Here is a 13742-nt window from a genome sequence, read left to right as displayed (position 1 = left end):
ACTCAGCGTACCATGACGGTTGTAAGGAGGAGTCCGACGTGGCGTCCAGACCGATCAATAGGTGTCAGCAAACGTGATCAATGTGATAGCGCCTGAGAATTACCATAAGCGGTATATATTGGCCGCCAGCTCGATCTAAGGGACGAGCAAACTCTTTTGGACAAAACAGTCGCAAGATGATCAATAGATACTAACTCGCTGGATACATTCGATAAATATACCGAAGCGGATGCCGACGAACGAGACATCCACTGGTCGATGTTCGAGTCGTCGTAGATGAACTCGTAGTTCAGGTAGTGTCCATGACACAGGTCCTGATGGTAATATCCGCCGACCTTCCCATCCTTTGCGCACTGGTCGATGAGCGCCTGCGCCGCGCTATCCGGGTCCGAGCACTGGGGCGTCGGTGATGAAAGTGGGAAGCAGAGTCATCACGGCAGTTCCCGGGGAAGACCAGTGCCACGAATGCAACGGGAAAGTTCGCACGCCAGTCGAGCATTTTTTCGCAAGAACAGTTGACGATACAGATGCGTAAGCGCTACGGATATTGAAGGCAGAAATCACTGTCCAGAGGGGGCTCAGCAATGGAGGTCAAGAGCAAGCTCATCGCGCCCCCACGCGCGGCTCCCTTTGATCACCCACATCACTTGGTCCGTGCTCGCCGTCGCCCACGACGCCCCCACCTCTCCTCACCTCCTCCCCACCTGGTCCGTGCGCCCCTCCCCCCCATAAAACCCATCCCCCGCCACCCGCACACCTCATACTTACCTTGATGGCATCTGCCCCTTCACGTATCTGGGCAGGTGGTGCGCGGGGGTTCTCCATAGCACGGCGACCCTGTCCTCAGGGAAAACCCGCGCATTGTATGGGCTTCGGCTCATGCACCGTCCCAATATTTTCCGGTCCCGCTCCGGCCACTCTGGCTGGGCGGGCTCTTTTGCGTTGGGACGGAAGGGCTGACCCTAACCCTGATGGTGGGCGGGGCGTACCGAGGAACAATGGATGTAGCTGTATTTGGTAGTCATTCAGTCGCTGTAGATAACACAATGAATGCAATCACTCCTTCGCCTCAAGACTCAGTCGTTTGCTGAGAATCCCGCAACAGTCATTCAAGCAGACCGCAGCGCGGAAGAAAGCACAGTATATTGCATTACAGATGGCCTCGCGCTCAAGCGTTTTTCACCATGGCGAAGTCCCGAAAGAGTACATACTGGTCGACCGGCGTTGCCCACTCTTCCTCGTGCCCGCCAAAGAAAGTGCTGAAAAACGTCAGCACGAATCAACTCAAGGCGAAAGGAGCCAAAACACACCTAAAGAACAACCCCCTAAAGCGCGCCAGATGCGGCGAAGCTTGGCCTTCGTCATCAGGACCATCCTCGCCGTCCTGCGCACCGGCTTGCAAGCCGAGGAAGCCGAGGCCGTCGTCAGTGGTCGTCGTTGGTGCTACCGACTCTACACTGGTTATCGTTGGCGAGGGCGCCGATGTAATCAAGGGCGTCCCAGACGTAGACACCCCCCAAGGCACTTGCGCGCCCGCCGTACCCATCAATGCACCAGCAGCCGCGCCCGTCTGCTGCCCTTCTTCGCCTGGACTGTACGTGCCCGATGGCTCCCCTGGACCGTACATCCCCGATGGCTCTCCTGGGACTTCCGTTCTCGTGGGCGAGGAGACCACCGTCGTACTGATCGGAATCGCCACGTTCGTCCCAAGACTCGCGAGCAGATCGTCGTCGTCAGTTCCCCACGGAAGCGAGTCGCCCTCGCCGTCGTCGTCGGCGCCGCCAAGAAGGTTTTGTGCGCCGTATGTGTCGCTGGCTTGCGCACTGTTTGCATCGCTAACGATCGCAGAAGTACCCCCAGAGACGGAGTCAACCGCGCTCTCAGAGACGAAGCCAACCGGCGCATCCCCATCGCCCTCCTGCTGCCCGAGAATACCTAACAATCCGCCATCATCAGGATCGTCCACGGGTGCCGCGGTCGGCGTCGGCTTATGCTTCGTCGAGGTCGGCTTCGCTTTCTTCGATGTTGCCTTGGGCTTCTTCGTCGTCGTCGCGGTCGTCCCCGCCACATCCGGCACCGCAGCCGCCCTGATCCCCGTGCCCCTATAATACACATCGCTCCTCTGCACCACACGTACGCCATTCACATCGAGCGCGAACCCGCCATCGGCCTTCCCGGGTGTGTTGAGCGCGACCGTTTGCGAGACGGTCGTCCACTGCCCGGCGGGGAAGCGGAAGGCGCCGCGGCCGATGGAGAGGCCGTAGGCGGCGTCGCAGACGGAGTGCGGGTCGGCGCAGAGCGCGGCGGGTTGTTTGTCTTTGGGGGCATACTGGGAGAGAGTGTCAGACGAAAGGCGTTGCAAACAGTGAAAGCAAGCGATGGAAGGCAGGAAGTACGTACCAGATACAACTCCCCCACCCCTCCCTTCCGCCACATGAGTCGCGTGCTGAAGCAGTCCTCGGCGGGATCGCCGCCCGAGCAGCCGTCGCGGCCGCCGTAGAGGCCCGGGAGCTTGCCGCCGAGGACCCAGTCGAAGGTGGAGGGGAAGAAGACGGAGTAGGTGAGGGTGACGGAGGACGCGTTGCTGAGATCGAGCGGGGCGGCGTAGAATTCGGCCCCTCCGAGAGGGCGCGCGGCGGGGTTGATGGAGTCGGCGGGGTAGAGGAGTTGGAGGGCGGTGCGAGAGGAGTCGGTCAAGTCTGGTGAGGTGGAGTTCGAGGAGTCGTCTGAGGAGAGGAGGGAGAAGCCGTCGTCGTCGTCGTCGACATCGGGGGTTGACGAGGCCGCAGGCGCAGAGAGCGGCGGGAGGGTGGCGACGCGAACGTTGGCAGAGCCGGCGGCGAAGTGGGTGATATTGAAGGCCGAGAGATCGGTCATCTGCGCAGGTGCAGTCCAGGAGGTCGGTGCAGGAGCTTCCACTGTTGGCGACGAAGGCGGAGGCGGAGGCGGCGGGGGTGGAAGCACGAAAGGCTGACCAGCAGCATCGGAGGCGACAGGTGGGGACGGTGAAGGCGCTCCCGGGGCGAAGACGAAGGGCGAGTCGGGGACGGGGGCGGCCAGCGCAGCATCAAGAGTAGCAAGAGCAATGAGGAAGGCGGCGAGCATAGATAGGGTCGACCAGCGAGAACGGGACCTGCCCGTGAAAAGTACAATGGGCGTGAGAGGGAAGGAGCGCGCGGCAATCCCCGCGGGGATTTCTGGCACGTGAGGGTGATCCTGCCACGGTCACGCGGTTCGACGCGTCACAACAATTCCTCGAGAATTGCTTGTTTGCTCTTCCCGTCATCTTCTAGGACGCGCGTCCTATTGCGGTTCTGAACAGAAAAGCTCATACAGAATATACGCATTGCGCGCAAGCTCCAGGAATGTAATTCACTGAACACCCGGCGCCCTCTAATGCGCCTACACCCAGCCTATTGTTTGGTGCGCATACACTGATCTACTCAAAGGAGATATTCTGCTTAAGATCCATTTCTCTTTTCTAGCCGATCATTCTATAGGCAAAATAGACCATCACTGGACGTGCTGGTAATTATGGACAAGGTATGTTCTCTCCGATATTTCGGTCTGATAAATGGGCCGTCGACGTCGATGGATCGATTGGAAAACAACTAAACCAATCATTTTCACTCACAGAAACACTACTCCCCACTGCCAGTGTCTTCCGGCGCACTCCACTGGGGTTGATGATTTATTCAATGGCAAAGGACCCAATCCCCTGACGAATCATCTTCAGGCTCAGACGACCAGGTTACTACAAATTCGAAGAGATCCGACGTCAACTTCCGGGGCCTCCATGCTCGACTTACTCGCCTTAGCCTCAATTTTCGGAAGACACGACAGTCATTGACATTTGTGAGCTACACTTGTGTCTGCTTCTACAAATTCAAGCGTTTGGTCTGCGTGGCCCAAGGCGCGTTTACCAATGACCATCTACAACCGAGAGACCCGGGGAGTATTAACACGTAAGTCCAACTTTGTCTTGTTTTGCCCTTCCGCTGCGCCGCGCTTTGTGGTCAGCGAGTTGTCTGACTTTGGTGGCGAGGCCGCTCTTCTGGTGGAGTGGGTGTCGCGGAGACGGAGGTTACCTTGTATCTCGGTCATTGTTGCTGACGCTCTTTGACAGGTCGCCGAGGTAGCTATTGTCCATTCTTTGGCAAGTCTGAAGAGCAGGCGAGCAAGATTGAAGATTGAGATCGTAGTCCTGCGATGAGGGGGACGACGGATTTCCTGTGAGCTGCGTTTGTGTGTGTATGGTCGTCGCTGATCTTCTACAGTCCCCAAGGTGGGCGACCGACAAGATGATGGCTTCGCTAACAATTTCTACCCTTCGGAGAAAGGGTGAACAACAAACACGCGGCCGGTCTCGAACCCGGATCGATCTAAGCGTGGTAATGCCACGTGCGGGCGTCATGGTCGACAGCACCCTTGCCCGAATCCCCTTGTCACTTGCCATCGTCGTTGACGACGACCAACTTCACCGCCGCCGCTCTCGCCATCGCTGGCGCGCATCGAGCGTCCGCTCCTGTTGCCGCCACCATGTCCAACCCCAGCACGCCCAACCCGTTCGCGCTGTCTATCGGCCACATTCCACCCGAGCTTGTCGGTGAAATCTTTCTGTTTTACCAGGCCGCCATGGAGGCCGACGGCGCGAATCCTCTAATCGCCGCGCTCCCGCTGACCGTCGTGTGCCGTCGCTGGCGCGAGATCGCACTCGCCGAGCAGGCCTTGTGGTCCGCAGCGTTCCTCGGCGCCTCGGCCCGCGAGTCGCTCGCCGCACTCGCCGTATCGCGCTCTGGGCAGCGCCCCCTGCGCGTGCACCTCGCCGGCTCCCGCCTCTCCTACCCGCCCCCTGGCCCGCGCACCCAGCCCGCCCCCGCTTGGGACGCCCTCCTCGCCACGCGCCCGCGCTGGGCCGAGCTCTCCTGCCCGCCCCACCTCCTCGATCTCCTCCTCGCCCCGCCCTCCCAGCTCGCCTCACTCGCCCGCCTCACCCTCGTCGACCCGCACAAGGCCTTCCTCTTCCCCTCCACCCTCGACGGCCTCCGCACCGCGCCCCGCCTGCGTGCCGTCACGCTCAAGGGCATCGCCAACACGCTCGCCGCCCCGCTCCCCTGGGCCCAGCTCACGGACTTTACGGCGGACTATCTGGCGTACGACGGCCTCTTCCGCCTCCTCGCCCTCTGCCCGTCGCTCGAGCGCCTGTCGATCATGGCGCACAAGGCCCCCGTGTCGGGCCTGCGCTTCACGCACGCCCGCCTGCGCGCCCTCGACCTCGCGGCGGCGGACGTGTCGCAGCTCGCGTGCGTGCTCGCGCGCCTCGAGCTGCCTGCGCTCCGCACGCTCGCCCTTCGGCCCGTGGACACCGGCGCGCCGACCTGCATCCCCGATCCCGCACAGCGCCGCATTCGTGCGTTCTTTGAGGTCCACGGCCCGCGGCTGCGCTCCCTCGCGCTCGCGGGCGTCGGCCTGTATCTGCACGTCCTGACGGCGGTGTTCCGCGCCCTCCCCGATCTCCGCAATCTCGCGATCGACGAGGTGCACGGCTGGACGGCGGCGGACGCGCGCGGGCTGCTGCGTCGGCCGGAGCTGTTGCCGAAGTTGGAGAGCTTGACGTACACGTTCGCGATGCAGAACAGCCTGGCGCGATTTGTGGCGGACGTGGTTGACATCGTGAATGTACGTTGGGAGAGGCCGCCGCCGCCACGGTGGGCGCAGCCGTCGCAGGAATCATCGGCACCGCGAGCGACTGTATACAAGACGCCCCGGTCGCCTACGACCCCGCCACCCCCATCCCCCTCACCCTCGCCATCGCCTGCTACAGCCACCGAGTCGCCATCAACGCCCCCTGGCGCCACGCCCGCCTCGCCCTCACCCACTGGGCGCCCGATAACACATCCGAGTACCCCTGTCCCGCAACGCAATAGTCTGGGACCGACAAGTAGTGTCTTGATGGCCGCTGCCGCCGCCAACGCAGCTGCCAGTTCGTCCAATGTATCAGCGCACGAGGATGAAGAGATGCGTAGTCCAGGAAGCTCACGCGACGCTGATGAGGCGCCTGTACGTGCGCCAGGAACGAGGACCCTCACACGACAGACCGGCACGGTGTCTCGGGGTGCTTCGCCTGCGCCGTCCTCGTCCTCCTTGGCGTCCTCAATCAAGCAGCCATCGACGCCGGGGCCGACACGTAGTGTGCAGCTGAGCGCATCCCATACATCGGACGCTATCCCAGGTCCTTCGCTTCTCACATCACCGACGCCCTCGACTTCGCACTCCTCTTCTGCGGATGACCTAGCTCCCAAACCCACCGACGGTCTTGCGACTTCCACCCCTTCAAATCGCCCTTCCACATCCTCTTCGAGCCTCAGCGATCTCACACCTTCGCAAGAGAGTCCATCTACTCCACCTAAACCAAGCGGTCCTACTCCCTTTACTGGCTACTACCCTCACGCACCGCCTCCATCGTTCCACTCTGCTACGCACCCGCGCGCCTTGCGTACGCTGTGTATATCGGGGCAGGGTGGGCTGTGGCATGACACCTCACGAGCCGGGGGCGCACTGCGTGCGCTCAGGGGTGCGAAGGCGGCGGGCCTAGATGTGAGGGTGAGGGTCGGAGGCAGGGTGTGGGTTTAGCATGGAGCGGTGATGTACGACAGCGGTGGTGTCAGACAAGGGGGTCATGGGCGAAGAAATGTTGTGCTTGTAGATTCGGCAGCGATGGTGAGTTGGAACTACTGGTGCCGTCGTACGAGCGCTGACATCACCTTCAGATATCGTTTTGCTATACCCCGAAGAAGGGTCATCTTGACCCGCGCCCTCCCTGAAAGCGATCCCTTTCGCTGACTTACGACGAATAACGCCGGGGCATTCCGTCCTCACACGATGCCGTGCCCCTCCTCACGCCCTTGCATAAACATCGCAAATGGACCGTCCATACTCTCTTGGACTCGTTATGCATCCGTCTATTCTCGCATGGTATCATATATTCAACCCTTTCCTCCACCGAACTCGCTTCCCTCACCCTCATGCCCTCCATCGTCTCCCTCTTCTCGCTCCATCTTCCTTTCATCCCCATCGTCATCCCTGCCCTTTCCTCTCCCATCCACACTCACCTCACCGGCATCGATCTCTGTTTTTCTTTTACTTGCACGTAATTATGCTCTCATCTTCCGCATCATCCCCTCACTCTCACTGTCTTTGCCGATGCGCCTACTGACTGTCTGCGCTATCTTCCATCGTATATATTCCGTCGTAATACTCTGTCTGCATAGGTATCTGATATTTGCATGCTCTGATTTTCCTCTCGAACACAGCGTGAGACTCGCTTCTTTTCGAAGCTCATCTGTGACTGTAGGTATGCCGTCTTCGGTAGGAAACCGTCCTTGCGTTGGTCAGGACCATAGTTCAGAAGAGACGCGCTCGAGCTTTGGAAGTCAGGGGTCAGCGATCGATAGCCATCAGCACGCGCTTCGTGCGTAGACCACCACGAGTCTGCTTGCCTCCTGCCTTCACCTCACGAATTGCCACTAAAGCTCTCCTGCGGGGTTCCAACTATGAGCGGTACTGCGGAAGATGACCAGCATGCCCTTTTCGCTGCAATCGTACGCAGCCATCTGGCAGATGTGACCGAGCTCGCTGCTGAGCGGCGCGCCGCAAAAGCATCGACCTCCGCTAGCGAGCAGACAACTATGTCCTCTTCCAATGCCTCTCCCCCAACTGAAGGGACATCATCATCATCATCGGATGCACCCGCGTCCGAATCGCATGCGCCTGCATCTGGTCGTTCACCTGACTCTGCCCTGGATGAGGATACCCTACTCGCTCTCGAACTCTTCGCCGACGAACTGCAACGCATCTCTGGCTTGCTTGACGACCACGCTCTTGCTCAGCAGCTTGCGCAAGAGGAACAGGAGCAGGCCGAGCGTGGGGCAAGGGAAGCGCTTCAGGTCGCGCATGCGGCGGAAGGTTCGGAAGTCGAAATCAGTCCGGAGGAAACCAGACGACGCGCCGAGCAGCGCTCTGCTGAAGTCGGTCGACTCGCGGACGAGGCTGCGCAGGCGTACCTCAGCGGCTCGGATGAGGCGACGCGTGCGCGCCAGAGGGAGTTCGCGCGGCTGGTGAGGGAGCGGATAGAGGAGCGCGACCGCCAGGATGCGGCGAGGCGCAGCCAGGGCGCGCGAGCGCCTCCGCGGAGGGGATCGTATTATAACCAGACGCCGGCGCGACGACCGACTGCGTCGAGCACCCCGTCGTTCTCCAGGTTTGTTTTGCGTTACTTGAACGATCGAATGAAGCTGACTTATATCTCTGCAGCCTCATCAGTCGGATACCGAATGCATTCTCAACGTTCTGGAATTTTTCGTGAACAACCGACTGTACGGAGTGTGCCTTGACCGCCGAGTCGCGGTGTAGTCTTGTCCTGGTCCTTGTGTGCTGGAAACACCACTCACTGTGCTGGCGACAACTTCCTGCCGCTGTAAAGGCGCGGAAGTCGCCAGGTGATCTATTACCGCGTTCTTCATCATTGCAAGCTCGAACTGTGGAATCAGTATGGGCACTGGGGGTACAGTGTAGTACGTATAATATTGGACAATTGTTAAGTCGACATTGAGAGTCACGGTACTCATGGTGACGACTTGTACGATAGCGCACACAACAGTATGGGATCAATGTTAAGGAAGGTTTGGGGCGTCCTTTGGTTGCATCGCACACCTGTAGCATAGGTTAGAAACACAACTCGATGGTAACGGTTCAGACTGACTGTTTAATGCATTATACTAGGCATAGTAGTGCGCATCGACCTTCGGCATGGTGATCCCGCACTCTGCGCACAGCGAACGAGCTTCCGATCTCGAGCTCGCGAACGCATCAAAAGCCTCCCGACTTGCCGCCTCGAGATTCACGGTCTTGAGCTTGGGTAAAACCGGGAATGCACCGTCTGCATAGCGCAAGCGCTGCAGCAGATCATTCAAGCCGCTTGGCTGGAACCTCATCGCTGTCAAGTCGAGCCAGGTCAGGTTCGTCAACCACTGGAGACACCTGAAGAGGATGTAGTGCTTGTCCTCCATATAAGGATGCACTTTGAGGCGCCGCATATGCGTAGCCGCAGAAGGCACACGGAACAGGTACCTGTCCAGCTCCGCATGCACAGACACGGCGTAACATTCCTCGAACAGCATGTCCTGGATGTTCGGAGCATTGATAAAGGGGAGCAGATGAGCTGCCTGCGCCACGAGCACCAAACGCTTCAGCGAGTACAAGGGCAGTGGGCCTGTCGAAGAATCCAACTGATCGTGGAAGACTTCGACATGCAGTTCGAGGGACCGAAGTGTAGTGCTATACTGTCGGAGACTTGCTAAGAGAGAAGGCATGCGGAGTTTCTTTGCTTTCAATTCCAGCGTTCGCAGGGGAGCTGTAGGCGGTAGGGACGCGTCGAACGCATCCGCGTTAATGGAGGTGAACCTGCTTGCGTTGATGTCGAGATATTGTAGTGACGGCGCATAATTGAGAAATTGAGTTGGCCAAAGCCCAGGGCCAAATCCCTCGAAGGTGATGTGTGCTTCTTTGAGATTCGGGGTTGCGACGGGTTTTAACCGCCTAAATTCCTCGATCCCGCCGGCCCAGTTGATTGTACTCCATTGCGATGCTTGAGGTCGAAGAGCATCAACAAATAATGACATGCCTGCCCAGCCCGGTGATATCTGGAAGTGAAAAAGCCGCATTCGGATGCGAGGGAGATATTGTTCGAGGAATCCGCTCAACATTGCAGGCTTCTGGGGGACCGCCAAGTACATCCAGAGTTGCGGCGTAGTCAGTGCGACGCTTCGCCATGTTCTACAGACACGACCGATGGTTCGTTCAATCTGCGGGCTTATCGTGCGAATATGAGGCCACTGTGACTCTGTCTCGGCGACGACGTAGTCCAGAAGCCACACGAATATCTCTGAGAGGAGTTCGGCCGGCAAACGCTCTACGGGAGAAGTGAGAGAAGTCTTGATGAGACTCGTACTGTGTGTCTCCAGCGTTACAAGCTGAGAGAAGCTGGGGCCATCAGTCTGGCCATCCACTAAGCGCTGAAGTGGCTAGAGGACAATGGGCATTAGCATATGACAGTTCGCTGTCTTGCAGCGGGGCACACACTAGCGCAGACCTCATGGTCACTGATGATTCTTCCTGTGGATGTCAAGTAGGAAGGCGAGTGGCGGTGGGTTCAGCAGAGTGGTCGTGGTGGTTAATGGTCAAGTTGCGTTGGGGTGCACGACCGGTGTTACAATCAACCACGTGAAAACAAACAAAGCCAAGTGCGTGACCCATCGCGTTTATTGTTGATGCCTACACATAACACGGAGAGGCTCTCGCTCGGTCCTTTTACCGTTGCAAGCAGGTCCAAGCTGTTGACAAAAGGCTGTCAACACCTTGTCACCAGAACAAGTCATGAAGAACGCGTGCGCACATTGCCCAAGAGGATCACATCTGGCTTTCCTCCCGTACCGGTACCCCTGCCATTACCCAGACGTTGAGAGCGTGCTGGTCTCCTTGCTTTTGCGCCACCTTCACGGATACCTCAGCGAACATATCATCCGTTCCTCCCAGCGTTGCCCCCGCCTGTACCAGTAGTCGCACAACTTCACCGTGCCCTTGACGCGCGGCCTAAGGTTCACAAGTCAGCCAGCCGTCCAGTTTTGGATCGCATTTACTCACGTAGTACAGCGCCGTATGTCCGAGAGCGTCTCGCAAATGCACCAACGCCCCCGCGTGCAGCAGAGCGTCCACCATCTGCCCATGCCCATTCAGCGCGGCAACATGCAGCGGCGTCCGCCCCACGCCCGGCTCCAGCGCGTTCGCCAGTCCCGCGCCCGTCGTGCCGTACTGGGGCACCTGCGGCGTGTAGTGCGCGCTCTGCGCGGCGTGCACGTCCTCGTCTTTCGGGATCGGCGAGTCCTCGTCGGGGAGCCGCGCCCCCGCCTCTGCGAGGCAGAAGCGCAGGCACTCGGCGTCTCCGCATGCGGCGGCTAGGTGGACGAGGGAGGGCACGAGGACTGCCTCCGTCGCGCCCGCTTCTGCTGCTGTCCAAGACCATGGCGCGCCTGCGTCCTTCGTGTCCCGACCATCCGCATCGGCGTCGGCCGTTACAGTTACCGCAGGCAACGCTCCACCTGGTCGAGCTAGTCTCGCAAAGTGCCCGAGGGCGCGTTGCACGTTCTCGAGCGTACCCGCCAGCCCTCCTGGTTCGCCAGCTATGGCAGGCGCGCCTTCAGGCCGGGTGAGTTCACCACGAAGAGGTGTACGGATCAGCTCCCGGACAGCGGCAGGGGAGAGCTCGGGTTTCGACAAGAGGTAACTGAGCTTGGTTAGAGCACACTGCGTGTCGACTTAGTACTCAAGACGCTCCTCTTCCGAATAGCTCAGCCATGTACCTCTGGAGCTGAAAATCATTGTTTCGTTCAGCGAATCAACCAGCTCGCGAGAACACAGAAGCACTCACACATATCATATCCCGGCACCACCCCCGCCTTCACCAGCGCGATCCCCGTTTCATACGCCGCGCTCACCGAACCCTTCGTGCACTGCGAGATCGCCACGATGACCACACCACGGTCGCAAGCATCACGGATCGCCTGCAGCAAATCCTGCCGATTGGGCGCGTTGCCGGCGCCGAAGGCCTCGAGGACGACGCCCTGGACGGGCGGAGCGCAGAAGACGGAGATCATGGCAGCGGTGATGCCGGGGAAGAGGCGGATGGTGACTGGCGAGGGGATGAGTAGGTGGGAACTGCAGCTATGGCCCAAGTGAGGGAGTTACGCACCGACTTTCGAGCTGAGATCTGTGGGTGTGCGTCATGAGACGAGGCGAGGAAAAAGAAAGTTGGTACATACCCTTGTGAGCCTTGAACCGCCTCAGGCTCGTCTGCCGGATCACGTCATTCCAGTTGACGACGATATCGATGCCAACTGAGTGCGCTTAGTATCAGCGTGCAAGCCTACAATAGGTTTACTGGAGGTCAGCTCACCTTTGACCAAAGGCGCAAAATTCGGGCTGTCAAAAGCAGCGAGCTCATCAGAGGAGACCTTCGTAACGCGATTGCCGCGATATAGGGTATGGTTGAAGTAGAGGCAGCATTCTACAAGGTTTTGAGCCCACTAAGAGCGTGGGACAAGGAAATTACTCACCCGGAATGGTATAATGACCTGCCGTCAGCAGAGCACCCATCAGATTGTCTGTCGCGTCATTCCGTAGCTGGGATAATGGGATTTGTGCGCCGGTCAGGATCTTGTAGCGTCAGTGAGCAAGCGCTCTCCCGTAGAATCGTCACGATCAAATCAGATAAGGACTCTCCAACTTACCACCGTCTTCCCTAGATCTTCAAGCAAAAAGCTGAGCGCACTCGAAGTATACGACATCGTGTCTGTGCCGTGCAGAATAACGAACGCGTCGTAGAGATTGTAGTTCAGCTCGATCTCTGTCGCGATGCGGATCCAGTCTGAGGGCAAGCAGGTTAGCAGGTGTCGACCGCAAGCAGAAATTCGCGCCCGGTATCTCTGCAGGGCCAAGAAGGCGTCGACATAACCCACCTTTCATCTCGATATTACTGCTGTCCAGCAGCGGGTGCCACTACTCATAAGCATTGTCAGCCCATAGTCCACTTTCTCATCCTGAAGATAAACGCCCACCTCCATAATCGCATAACGCATCGCCTTGCGCACCGCCCCGCTCGAGACCACCGTCGCAGGCATGAGCAGACTGGGAAGATGCGCTTCGTAGTAGCCGTCGTCGTCCTCGTCTTGCTTGCCGTTGTCATCTCTCCTGAGATCTTCGCCCGCCTCCGCTTGGTCCCTCGTGTCTGGCTTCACTCTCTTCTGCGGCGGCGTGGGCGCCGCGCCGACGATCGGCCTCTTCGACCGCACGCGAAGGGTGGGGCCGTCAAGCGCGCGGGCGTTGGCAGATGTTGGCGATTGGGGTGGCTATGGAAATGCGTGTCAGAATGAGGATGAGTTGTATAAGAAAGATAGTACAAAAGCGGATACTCACAGACGGCTGCACGGGCGATGCGCGCCCGCTCCATGTTCGGAAGCCTTCGACGCTTGCTGCGTGCGAGAATAGCGAGTCTTGAAGCGGGTCGTGGAAGCGCGCCTGGCTATTGAGTTGATTCAGTCAATACTTCCAGCTCTGTAGATGGCATTCGCTTATATTCCTGTAAATATATGGGGCGGTCATGTAAAGGTTCAAGCTCGCCAACATGAGGCGCAACAGATCGCCAAGGGCGCGTCTTCGCGGAGAGTAACCAGATAGAAAGATTACTCACCTCCGTAGAGTCTGCGTCAGGAAGGCGGGTTCGGGCACGAATCCGTGCGCGCCAGTGAGCATACCGATTGTGCCACCGGTGTAGATGACGAGAACTTTGGACTCCATGTACTCCAGAGCGTTGACTGGTCGTCTAGATATTTTTGTGCAGCCTCAGGTATATCTTGCGGAGATGTCTCCGGCTTGACTTGTATATTCTGCGAGCAATCGGCCGAGCGCAGGTACGTTTAGAGAGCAAGGAATACAGTTCTAGGCGGGTGAGTTCAAGTTTCAAGAGAGGCGAGGCTTCAGAGTTGACAACAGAGAGCTTGTGAAGACCAAGCAGAAGCTGAACACGGCGGTTGAAGGCAACATAGACACCGAAAACCGCGTGGGCGACGGCAGCTGGGGTTTGCCGCCGCCGCTTCCGATCATTGTCATTCAGCGTTACCGTTACGAGC

At 58.8% G+C, this 13742-nt stretch overlaps 6 protein-coding genes across 6 annotated transcripts; 3 read left to right on the top strand and 3 right to left on the bottom strand.

Annotated features, from left to right (window-relative positions):
- Positions 1-772: 772 nt before the first annotated feature.
- On the top strand, positions 773-1071 carry SCHCODRAFT_02559413 (uncharacterized protein; the record flags this gene model as incomplete). Its single annotated transcript, XM_003035433.2, has 1 exon — positions 773-1071. The coding sequence occupies one exon, from the start codon at positions 773-775 to the stop codon at positions 1019-1021; it is 249 nt and encodes an 82-aa protein (XP_003035479.1). The 3' UTR covers positions 1022-1071.
- Positions 1072-1113: 42 nt separating this feature from the next.
- SCHCODRAFT_02604247 (uncharacterized protein) lies at positions 1114-3181 on the bottom strand. The gene is made up of 3 exons (XM_050344095.1): positions 2401-3181; positions 1311-2329; positions 1114-1259 (listed from the first exon to the last, which is right to left on the bottom strand). The coding sequence occupies exons 1-3, from the start codon at positions 3103-3105 to the stop codon at positions 1169-1171; spliced, it is 1815 nt and encodes a 604-aa protein (XP_050202621.1). The 5' UTR covers positions 3106-3181; the 3' UTR covers positions 1114-1168.
- Positions 3182-4277: 1096 nt separating this feature from the next.
- SCHCODRAFT_02604244 (uncharacterized protein) lies at positions 4278-7308 on the top strand. The gene is made up of 2 exons (XM_050344094.1): positions 4278-6720; positions 6771-7308. The coding sequence occupies exon 1, from the start codon at positions 4540-4542 to the stop codon at positions 6631-6633; it is 2094 nt and encodes a 697-aa protein (XP_050202620.1). The 5' UTR covers positions 4278-4539; the 3' UTR covers positions 6634-6720; positions 6771-7308.
- Positions 7309-7438: 130 nt separating this feature from the next.
- On the top strand, positions 7439-8830 carry SCHCODRAFT_02742262 (uncharacterized protein). The gene is made up of 2 exons (XM_003035435.2): positions 7439-8260; positions 8314-8830. The coding sequence occupies exons 1-2, from the start codon at positions 7554-7556 to the stop codon at positions 8363-8365; spliced, it is 759 nt and encodes a 252-aa protein (XP_003035481.1). The 5' UTR covers positions 7439-7553; the 3' UTR covers positions 8366-8830.
- On the bottom strand, positions 8572-10155 carry SCHCODRAFT_02707724 (uncharacterized protein; the record flags this gene model as incomplete). The annotated part of the gene is made up of 2 exons (XM_050347026.1): positions 8572-9968; positions 10141-10155. 2 exons carry the CDS (start codon positions 10153-10155, stop codon positions 8778-8780), a joined length of 1206 nt encoding a protein of 401 aa, XP_050202619.1. The 3' UTR covers positions 8572-8777.
- Positions 10156-10221: 66 nt separating this feature from the next.
- On the bottom strand, positions 10222-13722 carry SCHCODRAFT_02604238 (asparaginase-domain-containing protein). Its single transcript, XM_050344093.1, has 13 exons — positions 13304-13722; positions 13030-13135; positions 12672-12962; positions 12573-12612; positions 12345-12481; positions 12171-12270; positions 12011-12121; positions 11877-11951; positions 11807-11824; positions 11486-11746; positions 11418-11425; positions 10702-11361; positions 10222-10650 (listed from the first exon to the last, which is right to left on the bottom strand). Exons 1-13 carry the CDS (start codon positions 13408-13410, stop codon positions 10468-10470), a joined length of 2097 nt encoding a protein of 698 aa, XP_050202618.1. The 5' UTR covers positions 13411-13722; the 3' UTR covers positions 10222-10467.
- Between the last annotated feature and the right edge of the window lie 20 nt (positions 13723-13742).

This window comes from Schizophyllum commune, assembly GCF_000143185.2.
Source record: "Schizophyllum commune H4-8 unplaced genomic scaffold SCHCOscaffold_1, whole genome shotgun sequence".
NCBI lineage: Eukaryota > Fungi > Basidiomycota > Agaricomycetes > Agaricales > Schizophyllaceae > Schizophyllum > Schizophyllum commune.
Note: the sequence above shows the minus strand (reverse complement) of the source record. Positions and strands in the feature narration are given on the sequence as shown.

Excerpts from the sequence above, each read along its gene's own strand:
- SCHCODRAFT_02604247 (XM_050344095.1), bottom strand. The coding sequence starts at position 3,105 with ATGCTCGCCGCCTTCCTCATTGCTCTTGCTACTCTTGATGCTGCGCTG. Across the intron at positions 2,330-2,400 it reads GGGTGGGGGAGTTGTATCTG|TATGCCCCCAAAGACAAACA; the intron begins GTACGTACTTCC and ends ACTCTCTCCCAG. Across the intron at positions 1,260-1,310 it reads TTTAGGGGGTTGTTCTTTAG|CACTTTCTTTGGCGGGCACG; the intron begins GTGTGTTTTGGC and ends GACGTTTTTCAG.
- SCHCODRAFT_02604244 (XM_050344094.1), top strand. The coding sequence starts at position 4,540 with ATGTCCAACCCCAGCACGCCCAACCCGTTCGCGCTGTCTATCGGCCAC.
- SCHCODRAFT_02742262 (XM_003035435.2), top strand. The coding sequence starts at position 7,554 with ATGAGCGGTACTGCGGAAGATGACCAGCATGCCCTTTTCGCTGCAATC. Across the intron at positions 8,261-8,313 it reads AGCACCCCGTCGTTCTCCAG|CCTCATCAGTCGGATACCGA; the intron begins GTTTGTTTTGCG and ends ATATCTCTGCAG.
- SCHCODRAFT_02604238 (XM_050344093.1), bottom strand. The coding sequence starts at position 13,410 with ATGGAGTCCAAAGTTCTCGTCATCTACACCGGTGGCACAATCGGTATG. Across the intron at positions 12,613-12,671 it reads TGCGTTATGCGATTATGGAG|TGGCACCCGCTGCTGGACAG; the intron begins GTGGGCGTTTAT and ends GCTTATGAGTAG. Across the intron at positions 11,952-12,010 it reads TTTTGCGCCTTTGGTCAAAG|TTGGCATCGATATCGTCGTC; the intron begins GTGAGCTGACCT and ends AAGCGCACTCAG.